This window comes from Podarcis muralis, chromosome 12 (assembly GCF_964188315.1).
Source record: "Podarcis muralis chromosome 12, rPodMur119.hap1.1, whole genome shotgun sequence".
NCBI lineage: Eukaryota > Metazoa > Chordata > Lepidosauria > Squamata > Lacertidae > Podarcis > Podarcis muralis.
Genome location: NC_135666.1, coordinates 25,908,676 through 25,927,584, shown reverse-complemented (window position 1 = coordinate 25,927,584; position 18,909 = coordinate 25,908,676). Strand labels below are relative to the sequence as shown.

The 18,909-nt window shown below is 46.1% G+C and overlaps 1 protein-coding gene across 3 annotated transcripts in view; it reads right to left on the bottom strand.

Annotated features, from left to right (window-relative positions):
* The window catches only part of ITGA8 (integrin subunit alpha 8), a 119,647-nt gene that overhangs the window by 98,901 nt on the left and 1,837 nt on the right, over positions 1-18,909 (bottom strand). For all 3 annotated transcript variants that reach the window (XM_028751564.2, XM_028751565.2, XM_028751566.2), the window contains exon 2: positions 16,459-16,583. In XM_028751564.2, coding sequence (XP_028607397.2) covers positions 16,459-16,583 — 125 coding nt within the window. The remainder of the gene's footprint in view (positions 1-16,458; positions 16,584-18,909) is intronic.

Sequence of the window (18,909 nt, the reverse complement as noted above, 5' to 3'; positions counted from 1 at the left end):
GATTCAAGCGAGACACCCCGGAATTACAGAAGCCATTCTGGCTTCTGATTGGATCCCAGAATGTCCCTTTTTTGGGGGGTCTGGCCCTCTGGAGAGAATCAGCTGGTCCCCATGAGAGCTAGGGACTAAAAAATAATAACTGAGCACCATAATTTGGATCACCTGGAAGTTGGGTATGGAATATCCGCTTCAATTAAGATCATGCTTCTTGCTTGTAAGGATGGAGAATAAAGCAAGGGGGTGATGCGTGTGTGCAGAAACTAGACTATTGTAAATTACGCATTAATTACTCTGCTCGCTTTCACCTCTGGCCCTGCCTACCAATGTCATGTGGCCCTTGGAAGGTTTCCCAGAAGGTAATGAGCTGGAAAAGGTTCTCCAACCCTGACTTACAGCTTCCATGAATTTGGCACTGGAGCGAAACACCAACATTGTTGACAGCCCAAATGTCCAAAGTGGAAACATTCAACCTACCTGGATGACCATGGGAGAAAGAGTAGCTTAAGACAGTGGATGGAATGACCAGCTCACTGTCCCTCACTATCCACTGTCCCTAACCTTGGGGGTGAGGGGCGGCTGTCACCAGTCACCTACTGATCTATGGGCCTTGAACTTTCACATGACACAGCCAGTACCTGCCTTGCAGGCAGAAGTTCCCATGTTCAGTTTCTCGCGTCTCCCGTTAGGGACGGGAACAGGTTCTGTCTGAGACCCTGGAGAGCTGCTGTCAGTCAGAACAGACCATGCTGAGCTAGATGGAGCCATGGTCTGACTAAGGCAGCTTCTTATATAGCTATATCTGTCAGAACTTCGCCTCAGAATGGGTGGGGTAAAGGGCCGGAACATGACATTTTGCCACCTGAGGCAAAGCAACAAACTGTGCTTTCCCTCCAAGGTCTGCTGCAAGCATCGGTGATCTGACTCATGAGTGAGAAGAAGCACAACAGTCTCGTGAGTGGGGTGCCAATAGGTTAATGCAAAGGGAACTCTCTGCATTATATGGGGAGGTTTCAGAATGGAGGAAAGGGGGAAATAAAACCTTTTTTTTGCCATCCCAATATATAATAATGCTGAAGGGAGATTTGGAGGGTGGAGGAAATATACACAGGAGACTCTTTCTATTTGGGGTTGGGGTTTTTTTGGGGGGGTAGACACACATTTCCCCTTAAACTTGCCCCTCCAGCTTTGTATCAACAGCACTCATATATGGGACTGGCAGGCAGCCCCAACCCCCTTCCCTAATATATTAAGAAAATTATGTGCCACCTCTTGGCCCTAAAAAGGTTGCCCCAAGGCAGCTCACAACAAAATCTCCACGCTATTAAAAGGAGACTATTCAGAGCCACAGTAAAAACAAATAAGAGTGGAGTATGGTTGCAAGATTAAAAAAGCTGGGTAGAAATTTTAAAAAGTCTACAGGGCAACTGAGGAGGAGCCAGGCCAATCTACTTTGGAAGACAGAGTTCCACAATCAAGGTGACACCCCCCCCCCCCCGCAAAAAAAGGCCTCATTCTGAGTCCCACTGACGGCACCCTTGTTGGTGGTGGAACACAGAGCGAAGATGAGAGCAGTGGGTGCCTCTCTTAGTGCCACACTCTTGCGTTGCACCATCACCCTGAAAAAAACTGGGGGGGGGGGGAAGGGCGAAGATTGTGACACAGGTCACATGACTTGCCCAGGAATACATGCCGGAAGACACGCGTCCTGATTTTTTTATCTGAAAAAGTTGGACAGTATGTCACCACGTTGTAGTGGGGACGAAGAAAACCAGGTATGCCAACTTGAGCAGCTTGGAGGAAAGTTGGGGTCTGATCATAGTCAACAAACAGCAATAGTAAATTACACTGTAGTTTGCCTGGTTACGGGAGGAACCGCAGCTCAGTGGTAGAGCCAGGGCTTGCTCTGGAATAAATGGCATCCCCTGTGGCCAGCACTGCAGCACTGTCAAGTTGTGTGGCTTGTTTGGGATTGCAAAACCTAGCAGCATACAACTCGGCCTCCTGCTCCCAGGCTTCCCCAGAGTCCAGACACACCCATGAAAAGGAACCAGAACAACCTCAACTTAACATGAGCACACTCAACAACAACAACCTTTATTATGGTCGTAGACCAGCATAAGGAGGGAGGGGTACAATAATTTAAAATCATTTAAAATCTAAAAAACAAAACAAACAAACAAACCTAAAAGGAGTTAAAACAGAATATATATATATATTATATATATATTCAGAATATATATATATATATCCATAAGAATCCAAAAGAAGCTAAGAAAGTCTAAAAGAAGGGTAAGAACATCAGACAAGAGTGAAAGAGCACAAAAGGCTAGTACATATAAGACCACAGATACCAGTCTACAGAGCACTCAAATACGAGTTTATATCTCATTATATCTAGTTTGTGGCACAGGTCATCATCCGTTGAATCTTGAGCGCTGCTGTGCAGAATCTGGCAACATTGTGTGTTATAGTAAGATTGGCATCTGAAAGCAGCAGGGAGGTATTGAATTGACCTGTGCGCCCTGGGTACTTAAGCAGTGGCTAGTACGAATGTCTCTATAATAAAGACACTGGAGAAGCACATGCTCTGTTGTTTATATTTGCCCAGAGTCACAGGGGCATTGCCTCTCCAGATAAGCAATCTTCCTGTATCGGCCTTCAAAGACAACCGAGGGGAGGACATGACATCGAGCCAAGGTAAAGGCCCTCCGGTGCTTAGGGACTTCTAGTTTAGCTAGATATGCCATAGGGAAGGCAGAGTACTTGGAGGATTCATTGGCAATAAAAGCTGGGGTCCTGGCTAGATCCAATTGGTGCTCAGTGTCTGCAACACTGAAAGCTTTGGCCTGTTCATGTCCCATGCTGAGTAGAAAACCTGGAGAGAAGCCATGATCTTAGTTTTCTGATAGCTGAGTTCTAGCTGGTTCTCCTTGCAGTATTGTGTTAATGCTCTCAGAGCTCTTTGGAGGCCAGTAGGCGTTCTTGAAAGTATTGCTGCATTGTCTGCATAGAGCAGTACAGAGATGTGTCTTCCAGCAAGCTTTGGAGGGTGTAAGTTTATGTTGTGCAGATGGCCCACCATGGAATTAATGTAAAAATTAAATAAGAGTAGGGCCAGTGTGCAGCCTTCCTTGACACCTTTCTCAGTTGTAATGGCATTAGTAAGATGGCCCCATGGGATTACATCTTACTTTGAGTGAGGTCCCTTCATGTAACATACATGTTAGATGAAGCAGTCGTGGGTCTGTTGAGGTGGCCTCCAGTTTCCCCCAGCGTTAACTCTGGATATCACGAGCAAACTCAGTGAATACCAAGGGTTGCGTCCAATGTTAGTCCCATTTAGAACAAACCCATTAAAATCTATACCCTTGGTCAGATAGAACCCAAGCCCAAATGCTCAGCTTGGTGGCCCCTTTGGCTTGGCACCCATAAGTTCCCCACCAGCACCATAAGTCCAGCCCTAGATAGAGCAAATAGGAAATTCCAGGTTCAATCCTTGATATCTCCAGCCCAAACATACGGTAGCTGCCTGAGACTGGTGCCAATCACAGAGGACAACACTGGGGAAAACAAGTTAACAGTATGCCTGGCAAAGGACAGGGTCCTGTGTTCCTACGTAATACATTTTTTCCCCTCTCTAAACAGCGGCAATTTGGCCACGGTCCTCCCTGAATGGAAAGCCCATAAAAGCAAACTATTTTTTGATTCACTGGGCAAACGGAGCCAAACGAGCAAAGCCTTGTGCTTTAAAGGTTTTCTTTTTGATTAAGCTAGCATATTTGAACGCATAAGTTGCTCAAGTATGCAGCTTTGATTGAAAACAAAAACTCCCAAAGCCTGAAACACAGACATGACCTTGGCTTAAAAGGAACAAGCCCTAGTCTCCTCCTAATGAGTAAATGTGCAGAAGTGCTTCTCGCCTGGTGCTTCTCTTCAGAGCACCCTTTCCCTCTGCCGTTTGCCATAGCTCAGTGGAAAAGCATCTGCTTTGCGTGCAGGAGGTTTCAAGTTCAATCCCTGGCATCTCCAGGTTGGGCTGGGACAGACCCTTGTCTGAATCCCTGGAGAGCTGCTGCCAATCAATACCAAGCTCGATGGGCTACAGGTTGGACTTGTGTAAGGCAGATGCCTATGGTCCTATGCCACCCACCCCACCATCCTGTTCACAGCAGACCCAAGAAGGTGGTGCTGGTGATGAGGCCTCAGAGGATACTGTGCCCAGGGCCCCTTCAAACCTGACTGTGCTGGTCCCATGGGTTAACTGAGAGGCGAGGTCCGAGTCCAGTCGGAGGTAATAGGTGCAACATGAAGGCAGTCCGTAAAAGCTAAAGCTGGGTGTAGGGCAGGGAGTCAGGAGAGGTCAGGAGTGCAGGCCGGCAAACAGGACAAGGTTCAGGCAGGAACTGGCAACCTAAAAAGTTGCTCCCGCAACTTGGGACTGGGGCTGGCTGGTTTTTATCTGCCCTGAGGCATAGGGCGGCCCTGATGACGGCCCTGATCCTCTGGTGACTCACCCCTTCTGGCCTGGAGGCGAGCACTCCTCCTGCGGGAACTTAGTTCCCTCCGCCTCTCTGCCCTGAGCCTCTGCAGCTCAGGAGAGGCTGGAGGGTTACCGGACTCAGAGGCAACCTCAGCTTCCTCTGACGAGGCTGGGAGGGGAGCACCTGCAGGCAAGGGTCCTCCATCACCTCAGGAGCCAGAGCAGACTCAGCTGGTGCCTGCACCTGAGGATCCAGCACAGGTGAGGACCCTTCAGGCTCATGCCCCAGCCCCAGCGAAGCTGGTTCTGGAGGCGGAGAATCCTGTGCAGGCTGGGATTCCTCAGGTTCAGAATCTGAGTCCAAATCCCAGGCCATCACACTGACTGAGACCGGTATGGTACACCATGGTACAGAGACTTCCCTTCACAAAAGCCAACACCTTCCTTTACACCCTTACTAGTATCAACTTTATTTGTTCCCTACAGCAGGGCTGAACCATGGCTCATTAATCCTAAAGTTGGAACTGCTACCATGAAGAGTTGGCCAAGTCTTCCCTGCACATGTTATGTGCAACAAAACAGTTTCATGGCACCATCATCAAATGGTGACACGCTAACGTGTGGCTGTGCCAAATGTTCCCGACATGGAAGTGATTTCCATACATGGCAGTCTGAAATAGCCGGTGGAATCTAGGAAAACAGGGCAAGTAATTACAAACAGAGTGTCTGGGCTTCTGCAAATCCATAAAAGTACCACAAATAATGGAATACAGCTTAGAGAGCACTAAATTTAGTCTGTGCGTTTTTTTAAATAAAAAAAAGTACCACAGGAAGAAGAAATGATAAAAAGTAAAAATAAAATAGTATTCCGGTGGATTACTTTAATTCATCCAAATCTGAAAATCTAACTCAGTTGGCGGATATTTCCACTTCAGGAGCACTCTCCATAAAGTCAGAAATTGCTTCATCCAAGACAATATCAACATCATGATTCTAAAGCTGCGCATGCACTATAGTTTCAACCTGTGCAATTTCCTTGGACTGCCAGTCCAATTCTTAAATTTAGAACTTGTAGCCCTCCCATCACCCCTGACCACTAGCCATACTGCCTGGGGCTAATGCGAGCTGAAGTAAAACAGAATCCAGAGGATACTGGATCTCTGGGCTTAAGTTGAGAGCGGAGAGTGGATTTTTCAAGCCTTAGATCCAGGTTAACTAAACTGCATCTCTTACTTTCTAAAAGTCACAGTTGACAACAGGAGCCACACATCCACCACACACACTTTTCCCGTCCATGGTTAGAGGTTCCTAAACGTCTTGTATCAAAAAGCAGTGAGACGGTGAGCTTTTCACTTCTTTTCTCCAGAAATAAATCCTGTCTTGCAGTTAATGTCCCACAGCGTCTCACCATCTTAACAGTGAATAGCTTCTCCGTGTAATTAAATCCCTGGCGTATCAGAATACATCCTCTCCTTTCCTTAAACAAGTACCTGGCTCTGGTTACAATCAGCTCTGTTCCTGGCCAAACTGACTCATGCTTTATCTCAGCTGCACACTTGGCCAAAGATCTCCCCTCCTGCAACTTGACAGTGAGGCAGCCTTTGGTTGAAAAGCACAACCTGTTTCGTCAAGGTGTGATTGAGCACACCCAAAGGGGAAGGAAAACCACCTAATCATTCAAGATTAGCAAAATCTCATTCCAACAATTCTGGGCTTCAGGAAAAGAAAAGAAGCTATTTTACAGTAAATTAAGATTTTTAAATATATATTTTTAGTGTGTCACATTTTTAACAGGATAGGGATTCAGAGATCGTACTGAACAAATATTCTTAAATTTAGAATTGTGAAGACAGTGTAGGGAAGTATTTTTGCATTGCTCTCCAGCTACCCCTTCCGGCCACTTCAGAGAACTGCAACAGGATCCCTATTTTCAAAGGCAGGTTGCCTTTATTAATTAATTAAAATCCTTCTAAGTCCACCTTTTTGCTGCAACAATCTCCAAGATGGCTCATTAAGCAAACAACAACAACAACTCTCAAAATGTAAGTTGTGCTCCAGGTGGCGCGGGCAAGTGTAGCAACACCTCCAAAGAAGTTCTGAATATGCATGTAGATCAAGTCAGGAATGAGGCTTCTCAGTGGATAGCAGTGGTGCCCAGCATAGAAGCCTTCAGATGCTGTGGGCTACAACTTCCACCATATCTGGGCAGATAGAAAGGCATTTGGGCCCTGGGCTTGAGGTTCTCAACCTCTGCAGTCCCAATGGCTCAGGGCTGCAACACCTCAAGGACTGCTTCTCCCATATAAACCATCCTGGACTCTGCGTTCATCATCTGAGTCCCTTCTTGGTATTCCTCCTCCACAAGAAGTCCGGAGGGTGGCAACAGGAGAATGGGCCTTTTCTGCAGTGGCTCCTCATTTGTGGAACGCTCTCCCCAGGGAGGTTTGTCTGGCACCTTCATTATAATCTTTAGGCAAAAATGTTCCTCTTCAACCAGGCCTTTGGCTGATTAATATTCTACAGCCTGTTAAATGTGTGTGTGTGTGTGTGTGTGTGTTTAGTTTTTGTCTTGGCTAGTTATCTGTGCATTTATCATGTATTTTTGTCTTGTGAACTGCCATGCTATCTTCGGGCGAAGGGCAGTGCATAATTTTAATTAATTAATTAATAATGCAGAGTCTATGTGCATACAGCAGGCTCCACAGCAGACGTTTGCCCATCAAAATGTGGAGGGCAGGAGAAGCTGGCCTGAGGACATGACCAAAGGGGCAGGGCTAGCACACTCACCCCTGCCTTCTGCCTTATAATACTCATGCCTTTTGACAAAACAGCTTTATTGCATGAAGGAAAGACCACATTTTGTAAACACATGGTGCACACATTGGTTGTGGGTCCCCAGCATCTCAAAAGCTCCCCCCCCTCCCCCAGGGCAAGTGTCCTCAGACTCTCATTTCCCCTTCAAGCACTACAGCAGTCACCAAGAGAGAAGCACCCGATGAGCAGCCAATTTGTAAAGCCTGAACTGACCCACAGGCGTCCTTTTAACCCAAATGGAACTCAACTGCAGGTTGTCATCCCCCTAGATTTACTGGCTGCGAGCAATTCCTCTACCTTCCTCCCTCTCTAATCAAACCAAAACATGCTCTTGGGTTTTCTGTTCTTTTCATTCTGCTGAAATCAGTGGGTACCTATTTGTATACACAAAACAACCGGAGGGAAGGATTTATGGACTTTCAGGAACTGAACCCAATAGCAGAGTAAGGCAATCAGGACGTAGGCTTTGCTGCTGATGTTTTAAAGATGGAAACATGGAAGAAATAAAATTAACCAAGGGGGAAAGCTATTTACTCTCTTTGGAACAGGAATTATAACTGAGCTATTTGCTCCCAGTTCAGCCAGCCTAAAACTAAAAATCTCAATTCTCAATTAAGGAGATTCAAAAAGGGGTGGGGCCTTTTGTAGGAATAAGAGTGTTAAAAATGGAAATTGTAAAAGGCCTAAGAAGCAACAGCTGTTGAAAGAAGCTGTGTGCAATCCTAGAATAGCATTTTCCTATATATCCTCCATGATCACCACTAGGGCTTTTGGGTGGACTCTCATGGACTCTCCTTCACTGGAGGGTCTTGAAGAGAGGTTTGATGTCTTTCTTTAGCTGTGATTCCTGCATTGCATTGATGACCCTTTGAGCCCCTTCTGATGCTACAGTTCTGGTAGGAAGTGGATATTGGAAACAAAGGGTGCCAGTATCCAAAGGGTGCCAAAGAACAAAAAACAAGGCAGTTCAGAGACTCATATTAAAATATATATTGGGCTGTGAAATACTATGCATGCCTAAGGTAAAGGTAAAGAGACCCCTGACCATTAGGTCCAGTCGTGACCGACTCTGGGGTTGCGGAGCTCATCTCCCTTTATTGGCCGAGGGAGCCGGCGTACAGCTTCCGGGTCATGTGGCCAGCATGACTAAGCTGCTTCTGGTGAACCAGAGCAGCACACAGAAACGCCGTTTACCTTCCCGCTGGAAGATAAGTAGATACCTATTTATCTACTTGCAATTTGACATGCTTTCGAACTGCTAGGTTGGCAGGAGCATGCCTAGGAAGAAGTTATTTCTTTACTACATCTGTCTTTCCAAGAACCTTGAAATGATGGGCACCAGCCTTACCAAACCTGATGTCCTCCATCTGTTATAGGACTCCAGTTCCCATCAGCCACAGTCCATGTACCCAATGGCCAGCCCTGTTGCACAATCTGATGTGTTCTTATGCCCACAAGACTCACTTTTCATGTAAAGCACCCCCAAATTCCACAACAATTTGCTCACCTTAGTGGATGGCTCTTAGGATGCCAAAGCTGCCATCCATAATCCCTGTGCTTATCACACTACGGTTGGAATGGGTTGGGGGGGATTTTGCATGCTCCATAGTTAAGCCATGCCTTCATTTCTTGCATCTGGAGCACAGCTTTTTGCTTTTCAAATTGAACTTCTTTCCTCCCAGAGAAAACAATGAGGACCAACTGTTATGGGTTTGAGAGGGGGACAGATTCCCCTAAAAGTCCTGGGTACAAGATCCCCCCCCCCATAATTTCTAGAGTTAGTAAATGTAGAAGATTACTAGACGCTTGAAGTCTTCACCCAGGTGTGAGGCAGCTTAGCAGTGTAGTAATTCAGGCTGAATCAGTTCCCTAGGAATTGCCTGGGGAGAAGAACTATCATGCAGTATAAAGCAAGGTAATGGGTAATTAGGGACGCGGGTGGTGCTGTGGGTTAAACCACAGGGCCTAGGACTTGCCGATCAGAAGGTAGGCAGTTCGAATCCCCACGATGGGGTGAGCTCCCGTTGCTCGGTCCCTGCTCCTGCCAACCTAGCAGTTCGAAAGCACGTCAAAGTGCAACTAAATAAATAGGTACCGCTCCGGTGGGAAGTTAAACGGCATTTCCATGCGCCGCTCTGGTTCGCCAGAAGTGGCTTAGTCATGCTGGCCAGCTGTATGCTGGCTCCCTCAGCCAATAAAGCGAGATGAGCTCCGCAACCCCAGAGTCGGTCACAACTGGACCTAATGGTCAGGGGTCCCTTTACCTTTACCTTTTTAATGGGTATTAACACAAACAGTTACCCTGTGCTGGGCAGTGAAGGAGAGTGTGAGCCTCTCCTTCCATGAGGGGATAGTGAGCAGAGACAAAGGGCAGGTAAGGGATCTTGGGGGTTTTGGTGAACAGCTCCATGAAAATGATGACCCAGCTGTAAAAGGTGAGTAATGGTAAAGATTTGTAAGAGTATGTATGCTGGAAAGAAAGTAGGGGGAGATTTTTTTTCTCCTTCTGTCAAAACAGCAGAACTCTGGGTCATTTGGTGAAGCTGAATAGCGGAAAGCTCAGAAGAGACAAATGAAGTACATCTTCACACGGTTAAACTATGGAATTGGCAGCCATAAAATGCGGCAGTGGGTACCACCTTAGGCAGCATTCAAGGGGGATTAGACAAATGCAAAGAGGATCCAAGAAGATAAGGTGCATGCTTCTTAATAGCACTTGCTGGAGAGCAACCAGCAAGGGAAGCTATTCCCCATTAGGGCAAAATAAATATTTCCCTAATTTTAGCTTGCAGGATTCCCACTGGCATCTGGAAGGCCATTGAGGAAAACAGGATGCTGGGCCAGATAGGCCTTTGGTCTGATCCCACAGGGGTCTTATTATGCTCAGATCCTCAGCAACAGCCATTCATAAACTTCCAGCATAAAGCTGCTGCAAGAGAGATCGTGCCGTTGCTCCAAGTCAGCCATGCATTCTGAAGCTTTGGGTGACAATGTTGCAATAGTTTCAAAATTGGACCAAAACAGAGGAATTGCTGTTATGGCTATTTCACAAAGGCCGCTTGTAGGAAGTGTCCTCATCCCCTGCTCCTGCTCTGCTGACTTGTGCGGCAAGTATTGTTGGCGGAGGAAGCCAGAAACTCATCCAAGTGTGCTGTGGGGTCTCCACGCATTGAAAGGTTACAAGTCCCATCATGCTTTCTAAATGCCATCTTACTCAGAAAACATGTCTAAAGAGTCCTGTGCTCAGGGGTTAAGGACAAACTGGAAGCAGAGACTGAAATGTGGTCTTTTGAACCTCTTTCGTTAGGAGCAGAGAAACCATAGGCCTGGGGACTAAATAAGGCTCTCTGGACTTTAGGATTTCCTCAGACCCCACCCCTTCTCCCCAGGTCATGCTCAGGCCTTCTTCAAGTGATTTTGCCTATCTGGAAACTATGATAAGGTCTTTTTCTTGCTTGGATTGGGGTGGGTGCATATAGAAGCCTGAAGCTTTTGATTTGCTGGAATGTGTTGTTGTTTAGTTGTTTAGTCGTGTCCGACTCTTTGTGACCCCATGGACCAGAGTACGCCAGGCACTCCTGTCTTCCACTGCCTCCCGCAGTTTGGTTAAACTCATGCTGGTAGCTTCGAGAACACTGTCCAACCATCTCGTCCTCTATTGTCCCCTTCTCCTTGTGCCCTCAACCTTTCCCAACATCAGGGTCTTTTCCAGGGAGTCTTCTCTTCTCATGAGGTGGCCAAAGTATTGGAGCCTCAGCTTCAGGATCTGCCCTTCCAGTGAGCACTCAGAGCTGATTTCCTTAAGAATGGATAGGTTTGATCTTCTTGCAGTTCATGGGACTCCCAAGAATCTCCTCCAGCACCATAATTCAAAAGCATCAATTTTTCGGCGATCAGCCTTCTTTATGGTCCAGCTCTCACTTCCATACATCACTACTGGGAAAACCATAGCTTTAACTATACAGACCTTTGTTGGCAAGGTGATGTCTCTGCTTTTTAAGATGCTGGAATGTATCCTACGGTTAAAGTCATTGCCCCAACAACTTTTGCCTCTGGCCTTGACTACCATTGGCATGTGGCCCCTGAAAGGTTGTTAATGGTAGAATGTGGCCCTTGGACTGGACCTGCTTTAACTTCTTGCCTGTAGCTGTTGTCCAGAGTCCACATTCATGCAACACTAAGAGTTAATCATTTATTGTATTTTTTTGTGGAAAAATAAATGAATTTCAAATTACGCCCAAACTAATTTTCTTTTATGTTACACTATGCTTTTGGATATTCAGACCTAAAATATTATGTATTAACACACCCCTGCCCACCCAACTCTCATTTTCTTTTTGAGGTCACACCCAGAACGTTGGTATTAGCAAACCCCAAGTCTATAAAATGACTGTAGTGTTTGTTCCAGTCCCATTTGTCTGTAATTAATGCCAGTTGGCTTCCATTCCCATTCTTCAATAAACTGGAAAATCTCTTTTTGCGAGTGGGAAAGGACCGAGCAGTGACGTAAGACATCAGAGGTTCAGCTTGGTGCCACCAAAATGTTTCCTTGTGTGGCTCTGACTAGTCATATTAAAATGACTTTTCTTTTGTTGCAAGATTTAGAGCCCAAAGTCTAGTCAAATGAACTGCAAGAAAACAGATTAAAACAACACAAGAAGCCTGGCTACAGATGAAACTTGGCTCCTGGCTCATCCCTTGGTGGTGGACAGCTAAGAAAGAGAAGCTGGAGGGTTGTGGTCAGCATCACTCCCTAGGTCTCTGGTATCCCTCCTGTCATTGCATGACCAGCAGTGAGCTCAGGGGAGAAGCATTGTCTCATGAGGACAATGCTGTTACATTTAGATCCTGCTTCCGGGCTTTACATAGACATCTGGCTGGTCACTGTGAAGGCAGGATGCTTGACTAGATGGACCACTGGCCTGATCCAGTGGGATTCTTATGTTCTTAACACTGGATGTCACTGTCTCCAGGAGACAGGGCTTCTCTTCATCCAGCCAGATGGAATTTGACTCCTGGCTTGCCTCTGAATTTGGATGCTGGCGATGTGTGATGCTAGAGGCATATGATGTCAAAGTCTCCTTCCCAGGTCTGTGGTGTTCTTGGTGCTGTTGTCCTTGCACACTCACAACAGAGCCTGGTGAAATAGTCTCTCTCTCTCTCTCTCTCTCTCTCTCTCTCTCTCTCTCTCTCACACACACACACACACACACACACTCCCAGACGCTGCCAAGAGGTGCTACCTGTAGCTCCAGAGAGCATGGCTATATTAACAAGGTGAATTCTAATTACTTTCCAGTGCTACATTATCTGGATTGGTGACTTCTCTCTCTCTCTCTCTCTCTCTCTCTCTCTCTCTCTCTCTCTCTCTCTCTCTCTCTCCCTCTCTCTCTCTCTCTCTCTCTTTCAGATACAGGTGCAAGACAAATTTGGGAAATGAGTCCACTATGATACTTGAAAGTATGTGTGCTAGTCAACTAAAGCCATGATTCTAAGGAAACTTGATGGAGAAAGAATATGCTCATTGAATGGGCTTACTTCTAATGAAACATTCTAAGGACAGCATGGCATAGCGAAACTCTCTCACACATACACTCACTAACGCAGATATTTAAACTAGAGATTTTGTACATATTGTTCATCACATTATTCCAAGACCTGAATGCTATTTCCTCTAGTTTAGTTCAGCATGAGTAACTCCAAATGTGCTTAAAGGGCCAGGATGTATTTCTGGAGTCGCAATACAGTAGTAGCCAAAGGAAGGTACAGAGATTATATGAATGTTAATGCAATCAGTAAATTTGTGCTGTTAGCAGTGTTTGAAACTCCCATTGTTCTAGGCGCATTTTGCGACAGGGAATTTCATTAGTGTGAGCAGTTTCTGAGCTCTGGGCGCAGTACTGTGCCCAAGATTTCAGATTAAAACCATAGAGTGGAAGGAAAGGAGGACCTTTTTCTGTCTCCCCACTTCCAGCTACTCTCTGAAGACTGGAGAAGAGACTGTCTTAAGAATATTAGGTGGGTGGGCTTGGGAAGGACTAGACCATGTGAAAAATGAACACAATATTTTAGTTGCAATTCATTCATTTTTAGCTTTGTATTCTCGTTATTAAAAAAAAGTGTGCCTAGACATTCCATTGTTGCACCCATAACTTATATTCAAGGTTCCATTTAGCTCCTAGCTTTCATATCTCAGTTTCTAACACTGTCTCTTAGCATCCTACCTCCAACCTGTTTCTGCATTCCTGTGCTCCTTACTTCTGAGAGCATTGATCCACTATTGTTCTTTCCTTTCCTACAAACCTTTGCCCATAAATTCTCAGTTCTGAGAACCTGTTTTCATGACTGCATCTGCAAATGTCAGCTGCAGGGATAATTTTGTTCCTCTTGACTTTTACCTGTCCACAACCTGTGGCAAGGAGATCATGTGTGCTTGCCTACAGACATAGGAATCCAGGTCCTGTTCTACCGCCACTAACTCACGTTTAGGAGAGCTTACAGAAGTTTGTCAAAAGACATTATCATTCTGTGCACATTGGTGGCACATCAGCAGGCATACATGACCAGCTCTCAGTGGGCTAGGGAAGTGTTCTTCAACCTAGAGTTCAGGGATGATGGAAGCTGTGGTTCAGCAACATCTGAAGGGTCAAAGGCTCCCTACACCTGCTGTGGGAAAACACATACGCAAAGAATGTAAGTAAACTCAACATTCTGGTCATACAACATGGACATTCCCTCAGTGTACCTATTTCTCAATCTGCTGTTTTTACTAGAGTCCCAAGGTCCATCAACTGGAACCTGCTGTAAAATAGTGACCAGGTGGTGGTGGTAGCAGTAGCAGACATGGCATATTTAGGATTAAGGAGCAAGGCACCTCTGAACACAAGTTCAGCTCAGGAGTGTCCGTTTGGTACCAGAAATGAGTTCAGAACTCTTTAACACAGAAATCTGCTCTCTCTTTTTCTCTCCTTAAGCTTCCTTAACAAGGACTTTCTTTTTCCTCTTTTAAGTGGGTTCCTGCAATAAAGAGGAAAAAGAAAGCCCTTGTTGTTGCAAATTTGAAACAATTGGGACCCAGGAATCCCTGCTGATCTACCACAGATCACCCAGAGCTCTACCAGTAGACCCTGATCCAACTTCTGCTCTGCTATAGATCCCAAAGTAAATTACTGAGAGATATGATTACAGCACCCTGTCACCTGGTCAAACATACCTCCCATTGGGGGAGTCTTGTTTGGTTGTAAGATAGAACTTTGACAACACACTTAAAAGTCTGGGAACTGTATAGCTACATGGGGATTCTTAAAGCTATTGTGGGGTGGGAACACCATTGTTTCTTTGTAACTGAGTCATTACAAAGGACTGTGTCCTTAAGATTTCTTTCTCTGTTGTCCCACAAGCATCTCATGTGCTCAGGCAGGACATAGGGCGAATTACACAATACTGTACAATGTTTGTACCCATCTAAATTTTGCTTGTTGAGCTGGGTTTCACTTCCAGCCTCCTTACTGTACATGAGTCTGAAGGAGACCTCCCTCGGAAGACACTGGTGTGTCCAAAGGTATCACCTTACTAATTTTGCCTCCCTCTCAGGGAAGTTTTGAAATAGATGTTTGCAGAAAGGGGGCTGGGTGTACCCAAGTTCTCAAGAAAGCACCACTAAAGTTAAACTAAGTTCCATGAATCATAGCCCCCATCCCTTCTAAAGATCAGATCTGACTAAATTAAAACCTTTCAGTTTTAATGTTTCAGAAGACACTAGCACTAAATGGTTTTCAAGGGCCATAAAGGGAAAACAACAGCAAACATAAACAGCCCGAATTGTCTCAAATGTGTTTTCCCTTTAATTAAATAGGAACCATCTGTCGGAGGGGGTGGGGGAGGGGTTTGCAATCCATCCATATGATGCCTACACTGGTTTCCACCCAGCCTCCATTATCCTGAAAGAAAGTTCTCCCCTCTGAAAAGAATTAAATAAGCATGCAGCGCAAGGGTACCTTTTCGCTCCACCCAACCAGACAGAAATCCCCGCGCATATGGAGATGCAAAAGACTGGGTGCTAAACACTGAGTGCACACAGATTTCAGCTTCAGAGAGGAACACTGAACAAGGAGCTCGCTATGTAAAACTCAAGGCCAGTCCTCTTAAAAAAAGAAACACGAAACAAAAACAAGGACTCCAGTGTAAATCACATTGCATGAAAACATCCGGGGTGGGGGAAGGTTCAGGACACCCAGGAAAGTTAGTGAAGGTGGAGAGCCTAAGACCACATTCACAACACCATGGTGCCACTTTAAAGACTTCTGACTTTCCCCAAATAATTATGGGAACTGTAGTTTGCCAAGGGCACTGAGCAGGGCTGGACCAATACAGGTTGGCACCTGAGACATATCACAGAACGCTCCATGTCCCCTGCCATAGCAAAAAAGAGGTGAGTGAAAATCTATATCGGGAACGGGATGGGAATAATGAGCTACATCAGGAACAAGGGCGGTAGAAGACCAGCAGTGCCTCCTATTTGCCAGGAGGCTGCTGTAGATGTGGCATGGAGTGGGGGCGCTGCCAAGGTAGTGTCAGATCTGGCCTCCAAGGAGCGTGCCACAGCCATTGTTGCCACCACAGCAGCAGCAGGCTATTCATTTCTTGGAGACTTGATCTGGTGGCCCTGTAGATCCTGCCGCCTGAGGCAAGTTGCCTTACCTTGCCTCATGGGTGGGATAGCTCCTGTGCTGCGAGTTGTTAGGAGACGTTTATACCCCAGAGTTAAAATTTCCAGAGTGGTTGAACAATCAATCCTTCACAGGGAACTCTGGGAATTGTAACTCTGGGAGGGGGGAAGAAACTCTCAACACCCTTAACAAGCTATAGCTCCCAGAATTCTTTGGAGGAAGCCATGTTCAAAATAGTGCCATAGTGCTTTAAATGTATAGTATGAATGTGGCCTAAGTAGAAGCACTGGAGGTCATAGCACTGCTCTCTCTTTGGGGAACCCCATGGAATCCTTCCTCACAAAGCACATACATACAAGCAAAGTTGCAGAGAGTTAGATCAGGCAAATGACCACCATTGGAGGGAATGCCACAGGGAGTGGGCACAGCTTCATCAGAACTTGGATTCAACTGCATGCTTCCATACCGATGTTGACACAGAACCAGTTCACTTACTTGTATTATCAAATGGGATCTGTTTACAGTCAGCAGCTGGCCAAGGGCAATGGTAGACTGCTCCTCCTTCCACGATGTCTGGCTGGGTAGTGTTGGCCTTAGGAGCTCCAACTAGGACACTTACTCTGCAAAACATCCATAGGCGTTCATGAACAAGGATGAAATATCAAAGGTCAGCCGTTTCATTGAAACATGGCTGTTTGCTGAAGGCTAGCTCAATAGCTAATTTAAAAAAAAACTTATAAGCATTCAACAAGAATAAATAATGGTCAAGCACTTTTTGGAATAAGTAATTAAACGGTTGGTAAGCACTTAGAAAAGGATGCTGTGATTACTAAGACCCAGCATGGGTTTCTCAAAAACAAGTCATACCAGATGAATCTCATTTCGTTCTTTTTTGAGTTACAAGCTTGGTGGATAAGGGAATACTGTGGGCATAGTGTGTCTTGATTTCAGGAAGGCTTTCGACAAAGTCCTCCATGATATTCTTGTGGAGAAGCTGGTAACCAAATCCAAAGAGTGCTCATGAACATTTCCTAATCATCATTGAAAAAAAAGTGCTGCAGGGTTCTGTCCTAGGCCCATTGTTGTTCAATGTCTTTATAAATGACTTGGATGAAGGTCTTGAGGGGATGCTAATCCAACATACATGCCACCTGGGAAGCTACGCCATGCATTCCGCCTTCTGCCGTGTTCTTTGAACATCTAAATAGGGTTACAGGACAACTTCTCCAGCAAGCTCATCATTAACATGCCCCCATGCCCTGCTGGTGGGTTTCACAGAAACATTTGGCTTATCTCTGTGGAACACAGGATGTTGGGCTAAACAGGCCTTTGGCCTGATCCAGCAGGGCTCTTCTTATGTTCTCAACTTAAGAAAAATTCATTGCCACATTACATTGCGAGGTCCAGTAGAGTAGACAGCTTTCAAAGCAAAGATGAAAGGGAGTCACAAGGGATAGGTCTGTCAGTGGTCATGACATTGCTACAAACAAGCTCTATGTATGTTTAGAGGCAGTGCACTACTCATCGCAAGAAGCTAGGAACAAACAAACAACTAGGGGTTGTGAACTGTTTGTGAGCCATCTGGGGGAAACTGCTGCGTAAACAGACTTTTGGCTTCACCAGGCAAATTCTGTTGATCTCAGTAAGAAGGCCAAAGGGCTCATTCGGTACAGCATGAGACCCTTCATCTCAAGGTCATGGGTTCGAGCTCCACATTGGGTGAACGATTCCTGCATTACAAAGGGTTGGACTAGATGACCCTTGTGGCCCCCTTCCAGCTCTACAATTCTATGAATCTGTGAGTCTATGAACTGGCTCTCACATCACCACCATCCATTGGAGGCTGGTGGCATCAGTCACTACTGTCAGCACCACCATCATATGCTGAAGGCAGAGAGGAGGCAGGTTTGAGGGACCCCACCCTGCCACTGATGTTGTTGGACTCCAGCTTCCATCAGACCTAGCTAGCATGGCCAATGGTGAGGAATGATGGGAGTTGTAGTCCAGCAACATCTGGAGGGCTACAGGTTTCCCATCCCTGCTTTAAGGTAAGTCAGTATTATTATCTCCCAATTTTGGAGACAGGAGGACTAAGGGCTGAGAAAGAATGGCTTTGTCTAAGGCTACCATGCGAGTTAGTGGTGGAAGACTCCAACCAGGGGCTTTCATAGCTCTTAGACACTATGCTCCATTTGCTCAGTATAGGCGTTGGCCCCAAAGCTGGCCAATAAGTCATACACCAGCATCTTCCCTGCTCCAGCAAATCCACTTGCAGATCTCCAATGTGATGCCAACATTCCATGGATTCATTACTCAAATATCGGGATGACTCTCTCCTGCCCCTGGTCCACATCCCCTCCAAATATTCGATAGACCCAGGAGCCATTCATATGTGTACATTCAGTACTAAGGTAAAGGTAAAGGTACCCCTGCCCGTACGGGCCAGTCTTGACAGACTCTAGGGTTGTGCGCTCATCTCACTCTATAGGCCGGGAGCCAGCGCTGTCCGCAGACACTTCCAGGTCACGTGGCCAGCGTGACAAGCTGCATCTGGCGAGCCAGTGCAGCACACGGAACGCCGTTTACCTTCCCGCTGGTAAGCGGTCCCTATTTATCTACTTGCACCCGAAGGTGCTTTCGAACTGCTAGGTTGGCAGGCGCTGGGACCGAGCAGTGGGAGCGCACCCCGCTGCGGGGATTCGAACCGCCGACCTTTCGATCGGCAAGTCCTAGGCGCTGAGGCTTTAACCCACAGCGCCACCCGCGTCCCACTACATTCATTACTAGGCTACTGCAAACACCACATGTATGTGTGAATGGGACATCACAGATCAAACACTGCAAACAGAACTCATCTCAAGCACCATGCTTTTCAGTGGAGTAAATCTATGCCAGGCATAGACAAACTCGGCCCTCCAGATGTTTTGAGATGACAATTCCCATCAT